Source organism: Pinus tabuliformis, chromosome 4_1, assembly GCF_031772625.1.
Source record: "Pinus tabuliformis cultivar Carrire ecotype Pingquan chromosome 4_1, CPIR1, whole genome shotgun sequence".
Classification (NCBI taxonomy): Eukaryota; Viridiplantae; Streptophyta; class Pinopsida; order Pinales; family Pinaceae; genus Pinus; species Pinus tabuliformis.
In genome coordinates this window covers 926,370,956-926,392,777 of record NC_142303.1, presented here as the reverse complement: position 1 = coordinate 926,392,777, position 21,822 = coordinate 926,370,956, and the positions used below count along the sequence as shown (strand labels likewise).

The 21,822-nt window shown below is 36.9% G+C and overlaps 1 protein-coding gene across 1 annotated transcript in view; it reads left to right on the top strand.

Annotated features, from left to right (window-relative positions):
- The first annotated feature begins 7,565 nt into the window (after positions 1-7,565).
- Positions 7,566-21,822, top strand: part of LOC149179192 (histone chaperone ASF1B-like) — a 76,846-nt gene continuing 62,589 nt past the window's right edge. Inside the window, exon 1 of the mRNA XM_089420558.1 lies at positions 7,566-8,080. Within this exon, the coding sequence (XP_089276684.1) occupies positions 7,972-8,080 (109 nt within the window). The 5' untranslated portion in view covers positions 7,566-7,971. The remainder of the gene's footprint in view (positions 8,081-21,822) is intronic.

Sequence of the window (21,822 nt, the reverse complement as noted above, 5' to 3'; positions counted from 1 at the left end):
TAATATAGATTTTTAATGATTTTAATATTTTTTATACTTTCATGTGAAAAGAAGGAAAAAAATACAAGGTAGAATTATTACGATTTTTTTCTTTTAAATTTACAATAAAATTTAGGTTGAGATCAGTCCCAATGTTAAATAGAAGAATGATTTGTCCAAATACAAAATGTTGTCACTAAAATTGCATGTATCTATAATTTTTATTTGTATATTATAATATTAATATAAAAAAGCTTAAATGCTTAATGCATTTATGCTTTATAGTTGATTTGTGTTGGAACTATAATTTTAAATCAACAAAATTGTAAATATAAATAAAATATAAATATTATATAATTTAGTTGCAATAAAAATATTCAAAAGTTATTTTGTTTAGTTAGGAGCTTGTGTTTTTTTTGGAGGTAAGGAAATAGATTAAGAGCCCAAGACATAGAGGCATTTAGTAAGAGTAAAAGTTTGTCTTTATGGTTTACGAGTGAGTCATTCCACATGGTATGGTTTTTCTTGAATAACAATGATGAATTAACTCGCATTTGTGAATAATAATATGTGCCACTACTAGTTTATTAATTAACCAACTTAGATCCATCTTAACTCTGGATCTACCAAGTGCCGAGAGGGATCAAATCTCTTTTCAGTCTAAAAGAGGTTTACACCTCATGGGATTTTATCCCCCTCCGTGCTTGGTAGATCCAGAGTTAAGATGGATCTACACTGGTTATTATTATTTCTAATTTAAATTTTTGATGTGATAAGCATAACATAGATTATATGTACATCACTCTACAGTCTTCTCGCCTCGATGATATTAAAAAAAAAAAAATGATTTGTGGATGAACATTTGAAGGGCATTGATCTGCGACCACAGTGAGATGTTTATAAATAAGGCTCTTAAATAAAATAATTATGCGGCTATTGTATGGTACAAATACACTTTGTGGTGTGAATTAATTTTTTTAACTCTGTAGCCATTTTTTTTTTATTTTTTATTTTTTTTTCTCACATAAATTGGGGACTCGAAGTCTTCGTGGTCTCGGATCTTTGTGGCTTGCATATAAACATATTTGTGGCTCGAAATAACTATAACTATGGCTTGAAGTCTCTACATCCTCGGATCTCTTTACATGGCTCAAAGTCTTTACGGTCTCACATATAAACATATTTGTGGCTCGAAGCCTCTCAGGTCTCAGCTCTCTATACATGGATCTTCGCGACTTGAAATTATAATATATAATTGATTTGTGGTCTTCGGAAAAATATCACAATTGAATATACCTATGCAGTTCAAATATCCTAGGCGCATACGTTCCCTTTCACCTACTTTCTCGTTCTTTTATTCTATCTATTAAAACTATGAACACTTCTCCTTATATTGCTAAACTTCTCCATAGTAAAGGGAGGCCAAGTAAAATTACCCTAGAGAATCTGTACGATTACATTGAATTTGTGGAAAAGCGAAGAGAAGAAAGAGAAGGGCAACTTAAACAAGAATTATCGACAATGCTTACAAAGTATAAGCTCGAATTATCTATAATGTTTGACAATAACTACAAATCTTTAGAAAATAAAATGATAGCCCTCGATACTGAACTCCAAGGAATGAAGGATAGGATGCAATAAATTGAACCAAAAAATAATCAATGGTGGAAGAAAATTACACTATGAGATAAGGGATTAAAGAATGAATAGACAACCTAACTAATAATTTAGCACTAAGTAGATCATAAAACAAATTTGATATTAAACCCATAAAAGATGAAATAAATAAACTAATTGAACTAGATCATGAGTGCCATAAGAGAGCCCCGAACCTTTTAATTATTGGCATAGAAGAGCAAAACAATGAGGACACATTAGAAATAGTAAAAGAACAACTAAAAACTAAGTCACAAATTCAAACAACTTATCTAACAGAAGCAAAAAGGGTGGGAAAAATACTGAGCATGAACATAGACTGATTCATGTTAAGGTGAGTTGTAATGGCCATAAATTAGATATATTTAGTAAATCTCCAAGCCTAAAAGGATCAAGAATCTTTATAAATGAATATCTCATTCCAGAAGACCAAGTTAAACTAAGGAAAGAGGTCCAAAAGGTAAAGGAGGCAAGAAAGGAAGGGAAATGGGCAATAATTAGAAATAGGAAAGCTATTATTAGAGAGAGAGTCCAAAATAAAAGTGATAAATAGGAATTAGGAACACTCTAGATCCTCTTTTGGAACTGTCATGGCTTTCCATGGCATAAAGGACCTATGTTAAGTTGGATCCTGAGTGATATTGATCTTATTTTCTTAGTTGAAACATGGGAGCATGATGAATCTAGGGTTCCCCACATGGATGGATTCATTCTCTGGTCAACTTGGAATAATAAATCCTCTCGTAGAGGTTTTTGTGGTACAATATTTCATACAAAAGATAATATTTCTTCTCACATTCAACTTCATAAGATTGACCCCCTCAATTAGTACGTGTGGATCAGAATTTTTAATTCCAAGTTCAATAAGATTTTTCTTGCAATTTGTTATTTTGCTCCTATAAACTCTACCTCCTATAATAAAAACAACCTATAAGAATTTCCCCTTCAACACCCTAGAACAATATATCCATAATCTAAGGAATGAAGGTAATATCCTTTTTCTTAGGGACTTCAATGCTAGAATTGCTATTAACCATCCTACTCTACTAAGCAATAACTCTATCCCTAACCACCTATGGTCGGATGAGATATGTGACTTAGCTAATAGATTTAAAAGAATTTATGAATACATAATTGAGAACCTATTTGGTATCAAGCTTATAGGGATTTGTAGTTCCCAAGACCTAATTATTTGTAATGGAATTAATAAGTGGCCCACCTCTCACAAGATGGCATGTGTTCATTGGTTGGGTAGTAGTGTTTTGGATTATGCAATACCAGATTCCCATGCTCCCAATTGTATGGTAAATTTTGACATCCTAAATGACCGTGAGCATGATTATGACCACACACCCTTATCTTTAACCCTAAATCTTGACATGCACACAACCACACGCAAAAGAATTATGAGATTCAAAGGCACATTTGTTTTGGCAAAAGTAAAATGAATCTCTTCTTACAAGATTTAAAGAGGGATCTTGGTTTTCTTAACATATAATGATAACATTGATCTCATCTACCAAAATTTCACCACAACCTTTTCCACTACCATTAGAAAATTCTCTACCGAGGTGTCATATAAGAAGAATAATAGAACTTCCAACTCTTGGTATGACAATGACTCTAAAATGACCACAAAAGTGATTAGAGAAGCTCCGAAAGAAACTATAAAGCTTGAAAAAATAAGTGTGTACAAAGCTCTTATCAAAAGGAAGAAAAGATCATATATTATTAAGAGCTGGTGGAGTCTTCTCCGCCTTTATAAAGTCAATCCTAGAAAGTTTTGGAGTAATATACTTGTTCGTAAAACTAAATAAAATAATTTGATCCCCTTAAAGAATTGGGATATTTATCTTAAGAATCTTTGTGACTCTTCAGACACCATGGGAAGCATCTTAAACACTACTATAGAGGAGGTTATCTTCTCTCTGGAAGACGTGGAGTTCAAGATTAAGAAACTCGCTAATGGGAAAGCTAAGGACATTGAAGACCACCAAGTTGAAATTTTCCAAATGGGAAGGTCCATATTCACAAGCTTCTCAGTTTGGTAGTAAAACATGGATTCCCTAAGTCTTGAACGCAAAGCCTGATTGTGCCTATCTTTAAAAGTGGGGATAAAAACGTTCCTTCTAATTATATGACCATTATGGTTAGCCACATTTTAGCCAAGATTTATGGGCTCATTTTGGAAAATAAGATTAGTGTATGGTTGGAAAGCCGGAAAAATGCTAAAGGGAAAGACGGTTTTAGGAAACATCACTCAACTATTGACCATCTTGTCACTCTTAGGAGCATTGCCGAGGAATGTCGCAACAATAAAACTAATCTCTTCTATTGTTTTCGACACGGTTCCTTGGGATAAGTTACGATAAAAGTTTGAAAAGGTAATGGTTCCTCTTGAGTTGAGGGTTGTTGTGATTTGACTATATGAGAACGTTGTCACCAAGATTAAGATCAAAGAGGGTTGGTTTAAAGAAATTAAATGAAATATCAATGTTAAGCAAGGGTGTCCCCTATCCCCTACCCTTTTTGGAATCTACATTAATAAGCTAGAAGCGTATCTGGAAGTCGTGGGATGTGCCGGTCCCAAGCTCTTTGGTATGGTCAATACTCTTCTCCTTTATGTCGACAATATTATTCTTTTAGCTAGAAGCCATGAGGATCTCAACAAACAACTTAAAATCCTCCATGATTATTGCTCCAAGATGGGTATGACAATTAATATTGACAAGACTAGAGTCATGATAATTAGATCCCAAAAGATCAACCATGACAAATTCATCCATGGTAGCAATTACTTGGAGTGTGTTTCTTCATACAAATTTTAGGTATTATAAGCTCAATTGGCATTATAACAATGAGAAAAGGATTAGTGGCAGCTGGAAAGCTTATTATGAACTTGAAAACAATTGCAAGACTACTGGACTCTAGGTTTGGAGTAAAAAAAAATTCCTCTTTAAGAATATTGTCACCTTGTTATGGATGTGAGGTTTGGGGTTGTAGTATATCTATAAAATTGTGGAGGAATATCGAGCTGATCCAAAAGCAATTTGTAACCTACAACCTCAAGGTAAAAGGTAATACTCCCTATCCTATCCTCTTGATTGAAGCTAGCCTCTTCCCCATTGAAAAAATGGCTATGTTCCACTGTCTGATATATAAGAAGAATATTTATAGCATGGAAACCAAGAGGTTCCCCAAAATTGCTTCCAACTCTAGCCAAAACCCCCATCCCCAGCTCAAGTGGGGGTGGCACAAGGGTGCCTAGTCTTGGCTTGAATATTGGGTGTTAAAGGAGGAGATCATCTTGGAGAATAAAGATAATATTAAAACTACTATTACTTTAAGATTTAAAGACAGCCCCAAGGGTTAGCTCAATCGGTCAAGTCGGGGCCTCGCCAATGGGAGGTCACAGGGTCGAAACCCGAAAGCTCTTGGGGTTAGGTCTGTGGTGACCGAGGGGTGGACCCCCTTCGGGTGGGGTCCACCCAGATTTCTCGAACCTGGAGTAGCGGATCAACTGACCAGGGTCCGTGAACCAGCTGGAAAAAAAAAAAAAAAAAAAAAAAAAAAAAAAAAAAAAAAAAAAAAAAAAAAAAAAAAGACAAATTGTGGGATGATAAGGAGCTAGAAGGGGAAATGAAACTAAGGTATTATAAGGAGGTGATCAACACCACTCTTGCTAACCAAAATTATCTATTTGTATTGACTAGTGCTAAGGAGAAAACAAACATTGCAAAGATAAGAACTAACTCCCATGAGCTTCAAAGTGAGCCCAGACATTGGTCCATTCCCAAAACACCTTGGGAAGAAAGAATCAGTCATCTGTGTGATACCAAGAGGATTGAAGACGAACATCACTTTCTTTTGGATTGTCTGACTCTTAGCTTCCCTGTTGTTTTCCTTTTGCAATTTAATCCTCTTATTATTCAAATTAATGATGAGCTAACCCAACCTTCTAACATTCCCCTCACTGAAAAGACAATGCCAAGGAACTGGAGTTAATAGACGGTTGTAATTGTCTCTAATGTCTCTGAAAGCATCACATTCCAAAATGAAATGTTTTTCCAATTCCACTGCCCCAGAAGTGCAAAAAGTACACACTCGCTCTTCCCAAGCTTCTTTAGGTCTTTTCCACCGACTTGTTTCACACCATAATTGATGCGAGTTAGTTCTTAATTGAGCAATAAGAATCTTTGCTCTCCATGGAATGCTAGCTCCAATGTACTCTTTTTGTTGGAGATCACACGTGGGGTTGAATTCTTGAACATAATACTTCTTCTTTCTACCCAACTCTTTTCCCCATATATGCTTATGAAACTTCTCCATAACATAACTCTTCAAATCCTTGCTATTTGTGGGACATGCATTGATGTAAATATTCCATTTTTGCATCCATTTGTTGTTTTGTCTCATCCATGATTTCTTTCTTTCACTCATTCCTTCATTGAAGATAACTTTAGGCCATCTACCTTCTCCCATTTGCTCAATTCTCTGAAGATACCTTATGAGACGCACCATATCAATTGCTTCGACGAAAGTTGCTCCTGTTTCACTCAACATTATCTCATAAGAAACCAAACTTTTTATTTTAAATTTTTTCATGATCAAGCATTTTTGGATTTTCTCAATTTGCTTCCATTTTGAGACAGGGATGCTGCTAGCCCACAATTCACACCCATATAATATCACTGGACAAACTAGGAGCCCAAAAAGCACTTTAATTGTTTTCCAATCCCATAACTCAACCTCTCTACATTTGTTTTGAAGAGTATATAATGCTTTCCACCCTCTGAAAATTCTCTTCTTTCTGTAATGCTCCCAATTAAGCTTATTGTTGAAATCAATCCCGAGGTACTTGTATTTATTCACTTCTTCAAGAATGTTGCCTTCAAAGAAGAATGTATGCTGTCTCTGCTTCTTTTTATTCGAGAAAATCATTATTTTGGTCTTGCTGGTATTGACTTGCATCCCCACCGCTTTACAAAAATGGTCAAGGGCATATAGGTGCATCTACAATCCCTGGGCCGATTTAGCAATCAATACAAGGTCACTAACATATAAAAGAAGTTTATCACAAACTCCCCCAATCGATAAACGATAAACGATATCATTTCAAAATTATAAAATTTTATAATAATCTCATAATGTAGATCAAAATGTATATAGTTTTTGAAAGAAAATCATTATGGTGGAAGGAATCTCAAAGACTCCAATTATTTTCAAAGAAAAATTTATTGGAATTTGATGCCTTTAAATAGGTTACATTAGATAAAAATACAATGGAAAAAGCAATGGGTCAAAGATACCATGGGAAAACCATGGGTGTAGCCTCTTAATTATGCTAAGTCTATAAAGGCATACATACTCTACCACCTTCTGGTTTTGAACCTGTGACCTCTTAGGAGGAAACACATGTTGTTAACCATTAAGCCCACTCAAGTTGTATCTATAAATAAGCAGCTTAGATCTATCTGAACTCTGGATCTACTAAGAGTTGAGAGATCAAGTCATTTAAGATGCAATCTAGGCACCCAGTGAATCCACTAAGAATTGAGAAATCAAATCATTTAAGATGCATCTAAGCCCCTCGTAGATCCAAATTAAAATAAATCTAAACTCGTTTAATTCCTACTTTTAAATATACTATATTCTATATAAATATAATACCATAAATTCTCATTTTAGAATTAAAAAAAACCAATTTGACCACATAAATAAAAGAAAAAAACAAAAACATTACTAAAGTAATAAGAAAAGCTTCGACGTAAATCACATATACAAAAACCTTTGTCAAATAAAGTAAATTACTAAAGTAAATTTTTATTTTCACATAAAAGTATTTTTAGGTTATTTTTACCCAATTAAATGTTCACATAACATTACTGGTCTGAAGAGCGCGCAAAAACCAAAAACATATACAATGAATTAAAATTTAACTATTATTCAAAGGTTCAGTGCAGATCGCCAATTTCTCAATTGTTTTTTCCTGGGGCCTCGAATAATTTTCTTTGGGTGTTCAAACCAAAAAGTGGAGTATCGAAACGCATGGACTATGGATCAGGACCAGTGAGAGGGATATGATTCGGACCGAGCCCTGCTATCGTGTTATTCGTGAAAGAAACGCAGGGCAAATCAAATATTGTCTGAAGCAAACGACCAAAAATAGAAGACAAGCAATCATTACGACTCCTAAGTCCCACTCGCACCCGAACCGTGCTTAAGGCTTCGGTGATTTAGGATTGGATTGTTAACTATTCATAGTCTGGGCTTTGTCTTATCAGTCCATTCAATCAATCAATCGGAGGAGTGGTGTGTTGGAAGAAAAGAGGGAGGATGAGTGCAGTGAACATAACCAATGTGACGGTGCTGGACAATCCTGCTGCGTTTCTCAACCCATTTCAGTTTGAGATTTCATACGAGTGTCTGGTTCCTTTAAAAGACGGTATGATTGATTGCTTTTATTCATTCATTGCCATTTATCTTTAATGCGTTTTGGTGCTTATTGGCAATTGCGGTGTGTAGAGAAAAATTAATGAACTCAGATTTTGCTGTTTCTTAGGATTTTCGAATGACGGAGTAGCCACAATTTTTCGATTCTTGGGAAGTGGGTTCAGGGTAAAAACCTCAATTCATTCTGACATTCGGCAATTAGGGCGTTTATTGGATGTATAGATATATATTAACAACAAATTAATCCATTTTTCCTTATTAAAGTAGAGAAAAGGGTTAGAGTTACATGGCCCAAGCAGTACCCGGTGGGCGAAAATAGAAAAAAAAAACAATAACAAAAACATAAGCTACTCCAGCGAGACCTGTGTAGCAACGACTGAAGGATAATTTGAAAAAACAGATATTTCCTTATCTCTTATTCGAATTAGGTTTCTATTAGACTCTAGCCGTGAGAAATGTGGTTCGAAACTGGAATCACGGTGCGAGAAACTTTTTGTTTTGCCAACTTTGCTAGAGTTCAGTTATCCGTTGCCCAACTGTAGGATTTCGCATTGAGAACAGTTAACAGGCTCTTCTTCATCGTCTAACGGGCCTGCGTCAACTGATTTTGAATTCAGAGGACCCAGTGATGATCTATATTTCTTCGTCTTTCCTAGCTTAACTTTCTGAGAACCATTCTGACTTTCTTTTGATAGATCGCAATTTTCCTCCTGATACTTATCTTTTTGAATAAGCTTTCCTTCAAGTGGCCTGCCTCTAAACAGAGCCTTCTTGGAGGCTGCATTTTTATAGTCTAACTTCTTAATCCATTTGAAAAGCTTCACAATGTAGAATCATCTTGTTTGGAAGGCCTTTGATAATGTCAAGCTGATCAGACTTCATGATTTTACCCAAAGTATTGCTGATTTCTTGGAATGTTCCCTCTTCCAACTGTAAAGGGGGTGGTTTTGCAATCTTAGCCCTACTGGGGTCAGGGATGGATTGAATTTATTGAACTCTGGATTTTATAAGATGTCAACTCTGCCCCCAAACCATGGTTCCTCCATGATCTTTCTACAATCTTGAGAGTTATAAAAATAAATAATCTTCGGAACAAAACCTTATTGTGTAGGCTAGAGTCCAGTTGGTATAAATCGTGTTTATAAGGAATGAAGTTATTAGCCATAGCACACTGATTCCATATATCAAAGCATTTTTCTTTAGTCATTGATATATGCGTTGATCTCTTTTGGAGGATTTCAAAGAACGAGGGTGGAATTAGATTTCTCCACAAAAGTTGCGTGGTTGTGAGGCCTTCCTTTTCAAAGCGGGAGCTCTAGATTGATTAACCACATCCTCAAAGGAGCATGAGTTCAAATGAGGTGCATATTTTTCCATTCTTGGAAGCTCTACCACATTGAACAAAGGAGAACTCGAGGGAGACAATAAGGTGTCCTTTTGGAGACTTGGTCTAGAGCCACAAACGTAGAGGGAGTGCATGTATTAGAAGCAAAGGAATTTTTGCCATGACCAGTAGAAAAAACCTCACTGATCTAGAGAAATGCCACAAGCCACAATCTCAATAGTTTGACAAGGTGGGAGAATGGGAGCAGGTTGTTGTCTTGTCTGAAGTAGTTATGCTATGCCTAGACCCAATGAGTTGTTGAGTGTGGCAAACCCTATTCTTCTATATGTAAGCATTCAAACAACTCTTGTGGAAGTGTAAATATTTGCAATATTTATAGTTTCTTTCGTCTTCAATAACCATGTTGCAATAGACTAAAATGCTAAAATAGAGATATCATATTAAAAATTTAAAGTTTAAAATTTAGGTAAGTAGGTAAAAAAATGGGGGCTTTTTGAGAAGTTCGTTTGGATTGGTTTTTATTGATGAATATATGCTTTTCATGGTAAATTTGAAATTATGGAGGATAGGGCATTCAGCATTGGAGTTGTATGTGTGTGTATGTGTTTACTTTTGGTTGTGTAGGTAGGTATAAAATTTGAAGCTTATGCATAAGGACCAAAAACAAGGCTTCCAAAATTATGCATGTTTATTTATAGAAATTAATGTTCTTGAAATTTTGCCCCTCTCTCTCTATATCTATCTTTGTGAGTAAATATTTCTATTTGAGTTTGTGAAGCACATGCCCCAAAACCTAATTGCATTCTTACTAGGCATCCATGCTTTTATGGCCTAGGAGGTCATCACCAGTGGCATGCAAAGTTTAAATTATTATAGTATCTGCAAGATACTGTGAATTCACAAGCCCTATTCATATCTTGAAGGCCTAGAATTCACAATATTTGGAAGAGCTATTTAAGGAAGGGGCATTATAAGGACTCTTTTTGGTTGTTCGTCTCATCCTATATACTTCTACCTTCACTAGCTAGAAGGGAGGTCCAAGGTTTTACCTTTGTTTGCACTTGTTAAAGTAGAGCTAAGGGTTGAACTTTCAATTGAGGTCTTATGGGGTTGTACCTTACCTGAGTTGAGCTACCTTAGGTAAGATTCAAGCCTAGTCTTACTTGAGGTAGTTTTGCATAAAGTTCTTCCTTACCTGTGCTCAAGCATAACGTAAGGGATAATTAAGGACTGACCATGACCTTAGCTAACCTTTGCAGAGCTTAGGTTTGACCTATTAGGACCAATCTTTCTAATGAAGGTAGGTAAAGAACCAAACCTTTTTTAGTGATATATTCAAATGATTCCTTTTGTTATAGAAAATGCTAAATAACTCCTCCAAATATTGTGAATTCTAGGCCTTTGGGATAAGTATGGGGTTTGTTTATTCATGATATTTTGTAACATCCATATGATGGCTCCAATATTAAAGAGTCTCAAGAACATCAATAAGAGTCTTTACATTATTTTTAGAATCACCAAAAACATTATTTTTCAACCAATTATGCCCTTCTAACCATCTCCAAAACTATGACAAACTATAGACAAAAATCAAAATGCAAAAAAACATAATAATAAATAAACCCAAACTAGTACACATGGTAGATAACTAAGAAACACAAGAAAAAAAAAGAAATATATATATATCGATGCTATTTGGAATAGAAGTGTTGACAAAATTTTGAACCTCAAGGGTGCCTTTTTTGGTTGAAGGTAGTGCCTCCTCTATGTAGATCGAATCATCATTGTTTGCCACGTAATTGGTTAAATATTCCAGACAATTACAAATGCTTTGCTCGAGAGCCTTGTTCTCTTATATGTCCTTATTTATAACCTTGAATAGTGCAACCAAGTTCTTAAGTAGGGCAAGGGTAATCTCATCATATTTTGTTTGCTTCACAATACTCCTCATATTATTGTTGCATAGCATCCTACCAAATTTGCAAATAACATTGTACAAGATATCCATAATGGCTTAGGTTTTCTTTGGAGTTAGAGAGCACATGTAGATGAAATGTCATGGTAACTTTATTGCATCAATTCTTTGAGTCATCCCTTTGAATCAAAAGGATTATCTGATTGAGCTTCCACCAAAAATGTTGCTTTTGTTCTAGGTCAGACCCCTCTTCTATAATCAACCATGCTTGTGTTGGATTTGGATGAGAAGATTGGGAGAGAAGAAACAAATGCCATTGTAATAACAAACTTCTTAGCTCCAAAGTTAACCTTGGCTTCATTGAAGGTGGAATAAATGCTGAGGTAAGTGGTAGAATAATATACATTCATTCCCCTACTCCGATTGCAGTTGCACCATTTATGATCTCTTCCTCCTATCATATGTCTTAAGGTTGATGCTCCATAAATAAGGGGGGTCGTCCTATCATCAAGAGAGTGGAGTGGGGGAGGGAAGGTGGGAGCTTGGGCATCTAGGTAAATCATCCTTTAAACCTTATTTTCCATCAATGGTGTTGAAATATGTAACTAGGTTCGCGCTTCATAATGACATATGTAATCATGATTTTATTTGGTGAAAAGAGAAATAGATGTATTATTGCTGTTCTTGAGGCATGAGTTTCATGCTCAAGGGAAATTGTTAAAATTGGCAACTAGGGCTAAACTCCATGTGGGTCATCTTATTAATGGCAACTGATATTTTTCTTGGATCCCACTCATCGAGAGGTGTAGCATTGATCTAAAGATCATCCGATTCTGATAAATGTTCATGGAGATATGAATTTATTTGTGTTATGGGACAATTTGTCAAGGTCGGCCAACAACCAAATAAACCCCACTTGTGCTCAACATTTTAGTATAAATAGAGGTGCCTTGAAAGTCATTTGGACACACATCCTCTTGGTGATCTCTTCCTCTCCACTTGTCTTTGGGTTTTGGTGGGAGGAGAGATCTAAAGAGGATACGCTGCCCTAGAGGATGCCCTAGATCCTAACACTATCATGGAGGAGATTTTAACGCAGTGAAGGAAGCCTACATAATGCAGCAAGGAGAGATCTAATTGCTGGTCTAAAAGAGAAGCCCTACGCTGCCCTATACACAGCTCTATGGAGAGCCCTACGCTGCCCTATACACAGCTCTATTGGAGAGCCCTATGCTGCCCTATACACAGCTCTATGGAGAGCCCTACGCTGCCCTATACACAGCTCTATGGAGAGCCCTACATTGCCCTATACACAGCTCTATTGGAGAGTCCTACGTCGCCCTATACGCAGCCCTATGCAGAAGCTCTATGCTGCTGTAACTGCAGTCCTCCAGGTGATATAAAGGAAGACTATTCAAGCATGCCCCAGTCACAGCCATGGAGGAAGGAAGGTCCGAAAGCGGCTTGTATGACATGGAGAAGAGTGTTGAAGGGTATACATTGAAGTCTGTCCAGCAAGGCAACATATGTTAGGACTGTGTTGATAATAGTACAATCACTTGGATGGAGAAAACAATGATGATACATTGAAGCAGCATGATGTTGCAAGCAACAGATATATTGCAGCAGCATGTTGATGAATGCTGCAGAATGATGGGTACATCGATGAAGTGTATCATAACATAATGAGGGGCAACACAATGGTGAGGTACATCCGTATGATATAGCAAGTTCATAGTGCTGCTAGTATAACACATTGGGACAACAACATGATACTTAGTGCAACAAGTACAACTAGCATGCTAGGGACAGCAAGATGCTAGGGACAACAACCAAGCAAGGGACAACAAGCTAGGTAGGTGCAGCAAACACATAGGTCAGTATGGCAACATGGTACAACAATGGCAACATGGTGCAGCAATGGCACATGGTGCAGCAATGGCACATGATGCAGTACAGTGATGGGTACCGTCATGATTGAAGAAGCATGATGAGATGCAGCATTGTGATGATGGGTGCAGCACGATGAGGCGCAACATGATGACGAGATGCAACAGGATGATAGGTGAAGGAGTCACCTTGGAGAATCAGTTGAAGTAGCATGTCTTCAACTGATCTCATGTATCATCTTCTTAGAGATGATCTATGCTGTCATCTAGATAAGTCAAAGTGTAGACTTCAGTTGTAAATGTACTATTTCTCTCTCTCTCTCTCTGCTGAACTATTGAAGAACATATAAGAAGAATTGATCAAGGGTTTCCCCACATTGGGGTTTGTCCCTGGCTAGCGCCACATTGGGGTTTGTCCTCTTGTCTTGGCTTGTCTTCTGCGATTTATGTTTATGTTCTATCTGCAATTTACTTTAATGCTGATGTGCTTGCTAATCTAGAAAAGATATTGAGCTGACTATGAAAATTGAAATAAATTGCTCTAAGCATAGAACATACCTAAACTTAACAGAGATTTATTTCTAGGTTAAGCACCCATTGAGTGCTTCTAGGGCTTGTCATTGAGTCATTGTCATGTATGGAAGACCCTTTTGGGCATGTTACATATTGTAAAGAAAATTTAATTTGAGTCAAATCCAAAGTCAAAGACCCTCCAAGACATTGTCATGATGCAAAGATCAAGTTGGCTTAAAAGAAGCAATTCAACCTAGTAGGAGACCTATATATAAAGAAGACTTCGACCTCACTTGGAGGATACACTCACCATTCACAAGTTTGATCAAGGGGTGCGAAGAAGAGAAGGACAAGTAGAAGAGAAGAAGAGCGAGAATTTTGGACCATTTTTGGGCTATTACTCTTCACTCGTGCGAAGAAATCCGGGCACCTATTGCAGCAGAAAAGACCAAGTTGTAGAAGTTGAGTTAGGGCATCGATGAGTATACTATGCAAGCCGAGTTCTTTAGGAGAGAGAATCAACTCAAGCGAAGAGGAAAGAAGGAAGAATCTAACATAATTTTTCTCTCAAGATCTAGGGTTTTTGTAGAGGAAACTGTTGGAGGACGAAATTGTAGAAGAATCTACTGGGGGGTAGAAGTTGTAGAAGAATCTGCTGGGAAGTTGAAATTGCAAAAGAATCTGCTAGGGTCGAAATTACAAAAGTTGCTGAGGTCAAAGTTGCTATAAGGAAAGATTGTCAAGGAAGATTTGACTTGGTCTTGGAGGGGCCTTGGTCAAGGGTCATAGGTCTTGGAATTCGTCAATTGAAGTTCAATAAGAAGAGAAGAATTCTTGCAGGTTTTCTTCTCAAAAGGAGAGGTTTTGGCCTTGGTTGATAGCCTACATCTTGTGTCTTATTGTCTCATTGATTTTATTGTTTGGTAGTTGTTTGATGATAGAAGAACACTAATAATATTCAAGTGCAAGGAGAAGCTAATCAAACTAAGTTAAAAATACATCACAAGCAGTTATCAAAGTAAGATAAATCACCTAACTTGCTGCCTCTAGATTTCTCAACATGGTATCAGAGCTAAGGTGACAAGACAAGGAAAGGCAACTTGAAGAAGGACCATAAAAAAGGAGTATCAAGAAAGGTCAAGACATCAAAGAGGACATTGCTGCCTCTAGATTTCTCAACATGGTATCAGAGCTAAGGTCACAAGACAAGGAAAGGCAACTTGAAGAAGGACCATCAAAAAGGAGTATCAAGAAAGGTCAAGACATCAAAGAGGACATCGAATCGTCAAGAAGGGATACATAAGGGGCCAAACAATCTAAGGAGCATCAAGAAGGACTATTCATTTCAAAGATCATCACATCTCAAAGAGAAGAAGACCTCAAAACCCTAGCTCATTCGAAGAAGGGTTCTACACTTGAAGCATGCTTGAGAAGCTCACATCATCATCACAAAGAAAGGATCTCAAGGACCATACCTCGACTCCAAGAAGAACTACACATTGAAGCCTCTTGAAGCAGGAAGAAGCACTACCATCATTAGGGAATCAAGGTGATCTCCCTCTTCTTAAGTCAAGGATCACTTTTGAAGGAAGACGTCTTCTATCATCAACATCATAAAGGAAGGCATCAAGTTGAAGATTTCATCATCTGGAGTATCTTCACTTGACAAGTATCTTTATATGTATGTCTGAATCTATCAAATGACTTCATTGTGCAAGTAGAGCAACAAATTGGTTGGCTCATCAAACTTTCTTGCATGGAAAAAGAGGACATATTTGATCCTCATAGAAAATGCAGTCGTTGGACATGTTAAGGGTTCAATCACCAAATCTCCAAAGGAAGAAGCTCAAGCTCTAGTTAAGTATATGAAAGGAGAAATAAGGGCTCAAATGATCCTTATAGAATCCATCGAGGACCCCCTCATACCTTATGTATCAAAGTTGGAGACATCAAAAGAAATCTACGAAAAGTTAGTAGAATTGTTCTCTGTAACCATTGCCGAAGAAGTCACATCTTTGAGAATTGAGCTATATAAGATAAAGGTATCAAAGGGATAGCCTCATATCTTATGAGGGTGTCAAAAATAAGAGACTGACTGTAAGAGTTGGGGGAAATAGTGTTTGATAAAGAAATGACCACTGTGGTGCTCAATGCACTACTTGATGAATGGGGCAACTTCGTATCAAGCATCTATGAGAAGAAGGAAGCCACCCCATTCAGTGAACTTTGGTCATTATGTAAGATTGAAGAAACCGGGTTGAAGGCAAAAAGTGATGTGTGAACAAATGAACGAGTTCAAGCATTTGCTGCCATGGCTAAGAGAAAAGGAAATTTTGGGAAAAAGAGAAAAATCAATATGTCAAAGATCCAATGCTACGGTTGTCAAGAATATGGGCACTACAAGAGAAATCGTCCTAAACTCAAGAAGGACAACAAGAAAAGGAATGAAGCTCATATTACTGAAGAAGTGGAAGAACCTGAAAAGAAAAAATCAAAGAAGGAGGAAGCAGAAGATCTCTACTATGACTGAGATAATCTCCTTTGCTTAGTTATTTTCAGTTTTTGTGAAAGATAGGTATCATGGTAGAAAGCATTGTAAGTATGATAGGATGCATCATATTAGGAAATGACATCATATTGGAAGAGCATACGATCGAAACAAGAGCTCGTAACATCGTTATAGAAGCTTGAAAGATAGCTCAAGTAGAAGTCTACATGGATGTAGCAGTCATCATAGAAAGGAAGTAGCTCTTGGCAACCTCATTGAAAGCATAAGTAGTACCTATGGGTAGAAGAAAGTCATCTAGCATGATAGAGGATAGAAAGAGTTCATCATACATCATCATCATTAAGAAGGAACATTTGTAGGGTGAGGATAATCAAGATCCCCCGTTGGAAACTTCATTAGAAATTTCACCTCTACTTGGAAGAAACAAGTGTCTCGCTGATCATTCCACCTTGTGTGGGATCCATTGTTTAGAAGAATAGTGGTATGGTGACAATGGAGTGCAACACATCAAATTGGTTGAAGTGCTTTAAATTAAGGAAAGGGAGCTGCCGAAGGAAGTCTAGATGACCTAAAGGAGAAAAGAGGTATGTATATATTTGATAGATCAAGTCATGTCATCATATAGTTGCAAACAACATGATGCTCTACCACTTGGGCATTATCAAAGAAATGGAATCTCTTACTTTGGAAAGATGCATGAAGGCATGACTCACATATTGACAAGATGGAATCAACATAATATGTCCCCATATGGAATATGAGGTAGTTGACAAAGATGAAGGAACTATGGATAAAAGTTCCTGAGGAGCAATATGTGGAGAAAGAAAGAAGAGATCATGAAAGATGCAACTATGGTCACATAAAAAAAACAGAAATCAACATCTGATGACTAGAAGAATTGGCCATGACATCTCCATAAAGAGGTATGAAAACCCTGATAAGGTTTGTAAAGAAAAGAGACAATTGACATATAAAGTCTTGGAGATGTGTTTATGAATGTGCAGGAAGTTGATATTGCAAGCAAATTGATGTCATGATGAAAGGCCATTACAAAAGGCAACTTTGATTTAATGTTGATTTTTGATTTTTGAACAAAATCTGGATGGGTTGATACAGGGCTACCAAAAAGAGAGTTGTAGATGTGACCTACAAAGTACAACTAACACTCATGTGGTTGGATGAAAGATCTTAAAGGAAACATGACTTGGAAGAGGTAGCGGTATGAAGAAAAGCCAGATGTGGACTAGAAGATCACTTTCCGATGAAGAGAAGGATGACATGACTGATATGGTTCGTGAAGGAAAGTGATGGATGGCCGATGCCCTACGAAAGATGAAGGCTCCATAATGAAGAGGATGTACTTCATGACATTGAAAGGAAGAGTCCTACAAGTAGCTGATAATACCATGATCTCCACCAAAGAGCTGAGAGCTACTGTTGGTAACAAATCCTTGGTTAAGAGGGAGCTTGTGTACATTCCTTTTACAGGAATGGGTACATCTTCCCTAGTTGAGAGGGAAAGATAGACACATCATTCTTGTCTTCATATTGTGAAGAAAGAATGGAGGATTGGGTAAGCATCTGAGACTGATTCTAATACTCTTTGAGGATGAGGTAGGGCATCCAAGATAAGAGTAGTTGAAGAGGAAATTCCTTGAGGATGTGTCATTCCAAGATAGGAATTGTCTTAGAAGGACATACCCTGAGAACACTCGGGTGGGGTATGTGCCTTGAGAGACAGTGATGATGGTGTCTGTCAGTCATTGGTCTCGCCAACATTGTGCTCTGATCTTGTGGAGAGATGGAGTTGTTAGTCAAGGCCTTGCTATGTGACAATGCTGGTTGATATGATGAGATGCTTTAAGATGACTTACCAATCCGACTCTTCTTATGAGAATTCTTCAGATTGAGAATGTCTAAGTACCTTGTATGTATTATGAATACCTCCCTAGTTAAGAGGGAGTGTTGAAATATGTAACTAGGCTCGGTCTTCATAATGACATATGTAATCATGATTTTATTTGATGAAAAGAGAAAAATAAATTTATTATGTTGTTTTTGAGGCATGGGTTTCATGCTCAAGGGAAATTTATTTCTAGGTCAAGCATCCATTGAGTGATTCTAGGGCTTGTCATTGAGTCTAGAATTCAATTGAGTCATTGTCATGTATGGAAGACCCTTTTGGGCATGTTACATATTGTAAAGAAAATTTAATTTGTGTCAAATCTAGAGTCAAAGACCCTTGAAGATCTCGTCATGATGCAAAGATCAAGTTGGCCTTCACAAGTGGACAAGTCGGCCTAAAAGAAGCAATTCGACCTAGTAGGAGACCTATATATAAAGAAGACTTCGACCTCACTTGGAGGATACACTCACCACACACAAGTTCGATCAAGCAAGAGCAAGGGGTGCGAAGAAGAGAAGGACAAGTAGAAGAGAAGAAGAGTGAGCATTTTGGACTGTTTTTGGGCTATTACTCTTCACATGTGCGAAGCAATCAAGGCACCTATTGCAACAGAAAAGACCAAGTTGCAAAATTCGAGTTAGGGCATCAAGAAGTACACTGTGCAAGTCGAGTTCTCGAGGAGAGGGAATCAACTCAAGCGAAGAGGAAAGAAGGAAGAATCTACCATAATTTTTCTCTCAAGACCTAGGGTTTCTGTAGAAGAAACTGCTGGAGGACGAAATTGCAGAAGAATCTACTAGGGGTCGAAGTTGCAGAAGAATTTGCTAGGAAGTCGAAGTTGCAAAAGAATCTGCTGGGGTTGAAATTGCAAGAATTGTTGAGGTCAAAGTTGCTAGAAGGAAAGATTGTCAAGGAAGATTTGACTTGGTCTTGGAGGGGTCTTGGTCAAGGGTCATAGGTCTTGGAATTCGTCAATTGAAGTTCTATAAGAAGAGAAGAATTCTTATCGGTTTTCCTCTCAAAAGGAGAGGTTTTGGCCCTGACTGATAGCTTACATCTTGTGTCCTATTGTCTCATTGAGCTGTTTGATGATAGAAGAACACTAATAATAATCAAGTGCAAGGAGAAGCTAATCAAACTAAATTAAAAATACATCACAAGCAATTATCAAAGTAAGAGAAATCACCTAACTTGTTGTCTCTAGATTTCTTAACAAATGGAAGACTGCTAAGAGAAAACACTTGACAACATTTAGAAGATGTTGATCAGTTGGCCAACCAATCAAACTTAGTTCACTGGACATCATATGTGTTCTCTGGGCAAACCTACACTCTTCAAAGGTTTGAATAAATTCCTTGCACCATGACATATGCCTTTCCATTTCCCATGATGATATTTTAGATATTTCATCTAGGATATCTATTCTTAATTTTGAATTTCCTTTGAAAATAACTTTTTCATGCCTAGGTTGATGGTTTCATTTATCACAAGGATTATCGTTTCACACTTTGCATAATCCTTCATGAAGAAATGATAATATGCTCTGTTGATATCACTGACCTTGGTGATCTCTAAACGCTTTTCTTAACCCTACTATTCTTTGGTTTCCTTTAGATGCACCATCAAAATTCACTTTGATCTACCCCTCCTATAGAGGAGACCATATCAGCGATTTATCTAATGGCTTTATCTTTGTCCTTTATTGGAAGGATAGGTTAGACCTAACTTCCATCAATTTAGGAATTAGGTTCTGACTTTGGAATGATTTCCTCCTTTGATTTTTTTTTACAAACCTGGGGAAATTCCATGAGTACTTCCCCTCATTTTGAGGATGGTAACCAAGGTAAACCCTAGAATCTTCAGGGTACAAACCCAATCAACAACAATGCTTGAAGCCATTACAACATGTCACTTGTGGGAATTGAACTTGGTTGGGGAGGATAACAATCATTCCTCCCAACCACTTGAGATAGACTCAATTGATAGTTTCCTCCTTTGAATTCCCATGTTTTGCTTTGAATTTTTATATTATAGCGCTTTTCATTTTGGTCTGAATTTGATTTGTTGATGCTAGTTTTGTTGCTATTGGCTTTCTGTAGGAACTGAATTATAAAGCTAGGAGATACATTCCAAACTATTTTTAGGATATTTTATTTCTAGGGCAACTTGTCCCATTTCTTAATCAACTCTTCTATTGAACTTGCTTGAATTCACTCCAAGATTTCTTTGCCTACTTAGCTAAGTCACAACTCACAATGAAGAAAGAGATGGATGCAGTCTTTTGCATCTTTCAGACAAGCACTGCTTCTTGAGGGGTCTCTCACACACCCTATTTTGAACTTCTTCTATCAAGGTGTTTCCTTTTATTGGAAGGCAAAATAATACCACCACCATGGCCTAGATAGTTGGGCGACAAACCTTTACATAATCTATAAAACTTTTGCAAGTTTTGCTCTTCTTTTATACACAAAGCATAATGTGCCAAATTTTTGATAAAAGTTAGCTCAAAAGTCGTTAAGGCTTGCTCCCCTATTCTTTTGTAATGAAAACAACACTTCTTGTAGTCTTCTTCAGTGATGAGTGCCCTAAGCTTTTTGTTGACCTCAATGCTTATAAGATTTGGGATATGTTTTCACATAGCTCATTGCTTTCGGGGGCTATGTCACTAGGTTCCATTAACAAATTCTTAAAAAACCCGTGTCCTTACATATTTGTCCTTTAATCACATTGTTATTTTCCTTGATAATTTGGGAGATTCTATTATGGGTTCTTCTGCTTTGGGTGGCTTTGTGAAGAACTTTGTGTTTCTCTCCCCTTCCTTGAGACACGAAATTCTTGATTTCTGCCTATAGAAATCTTCCTCCCTTTGATATATATGTCTAATTTTATTTGAGAACATTTTTTTAATCTAGCAAACCTCATTTTCTTCTATTTTGTCATGGAGTGTATTCATCTCAACCTCGGGGTGTGCTTTTTTGTTGTAGATCTTTCTGAAAGTCTGCATATTCCCTTCTTTTAAGATTCTGATGGATTTTATGTAGAAAAATATTTTTGATCCCATGAACAATATTATTATTTCCTCATCCCACCATTCCCACATTTTTATTTTCCAAATCAGGTTGGGTGAACTACATATTCACAAACTTGAAAGGATATTTTTTGGTTTGCCCTGAGCTGATAATGCTTCCTTTAGATTAAAAGATTCAACTTCAAATCCCTAATCATGCCAATCTTCACTTATATGTAATTTATTCAATCTTTCCAACACAAAACCTTACCCTTTTCTTCTGTTATTCCCGATATAATTAACATTCTTTGGTTTCACATCTACCAAGGAATTCCTATTTAAACGAATTTGCTAATAATGAGTTATTTTTGCTTGTCAACCCTCCTTTTTTGATGAGCACCCCTAATAAAGTTCATGCCAAGGTCCATGGCAGGTTTGGGAGATTTTCCCTTTCCATTGCAAGAAGATGCTATCACTTAGCTCCTAGAAGCACCAAATTAGGTCCATACACATTTGTCACGTAGAAACTAAGATCCCAAACTCTAGAGAATGTTGATTTTTAATGTACCTTGGACAAGTGGTTTCCCATGGGTTAGTCTCTACTTAGGGAAAAGTGTCCAATATAATTCTTTTCCTAAGTGTGACTTTAT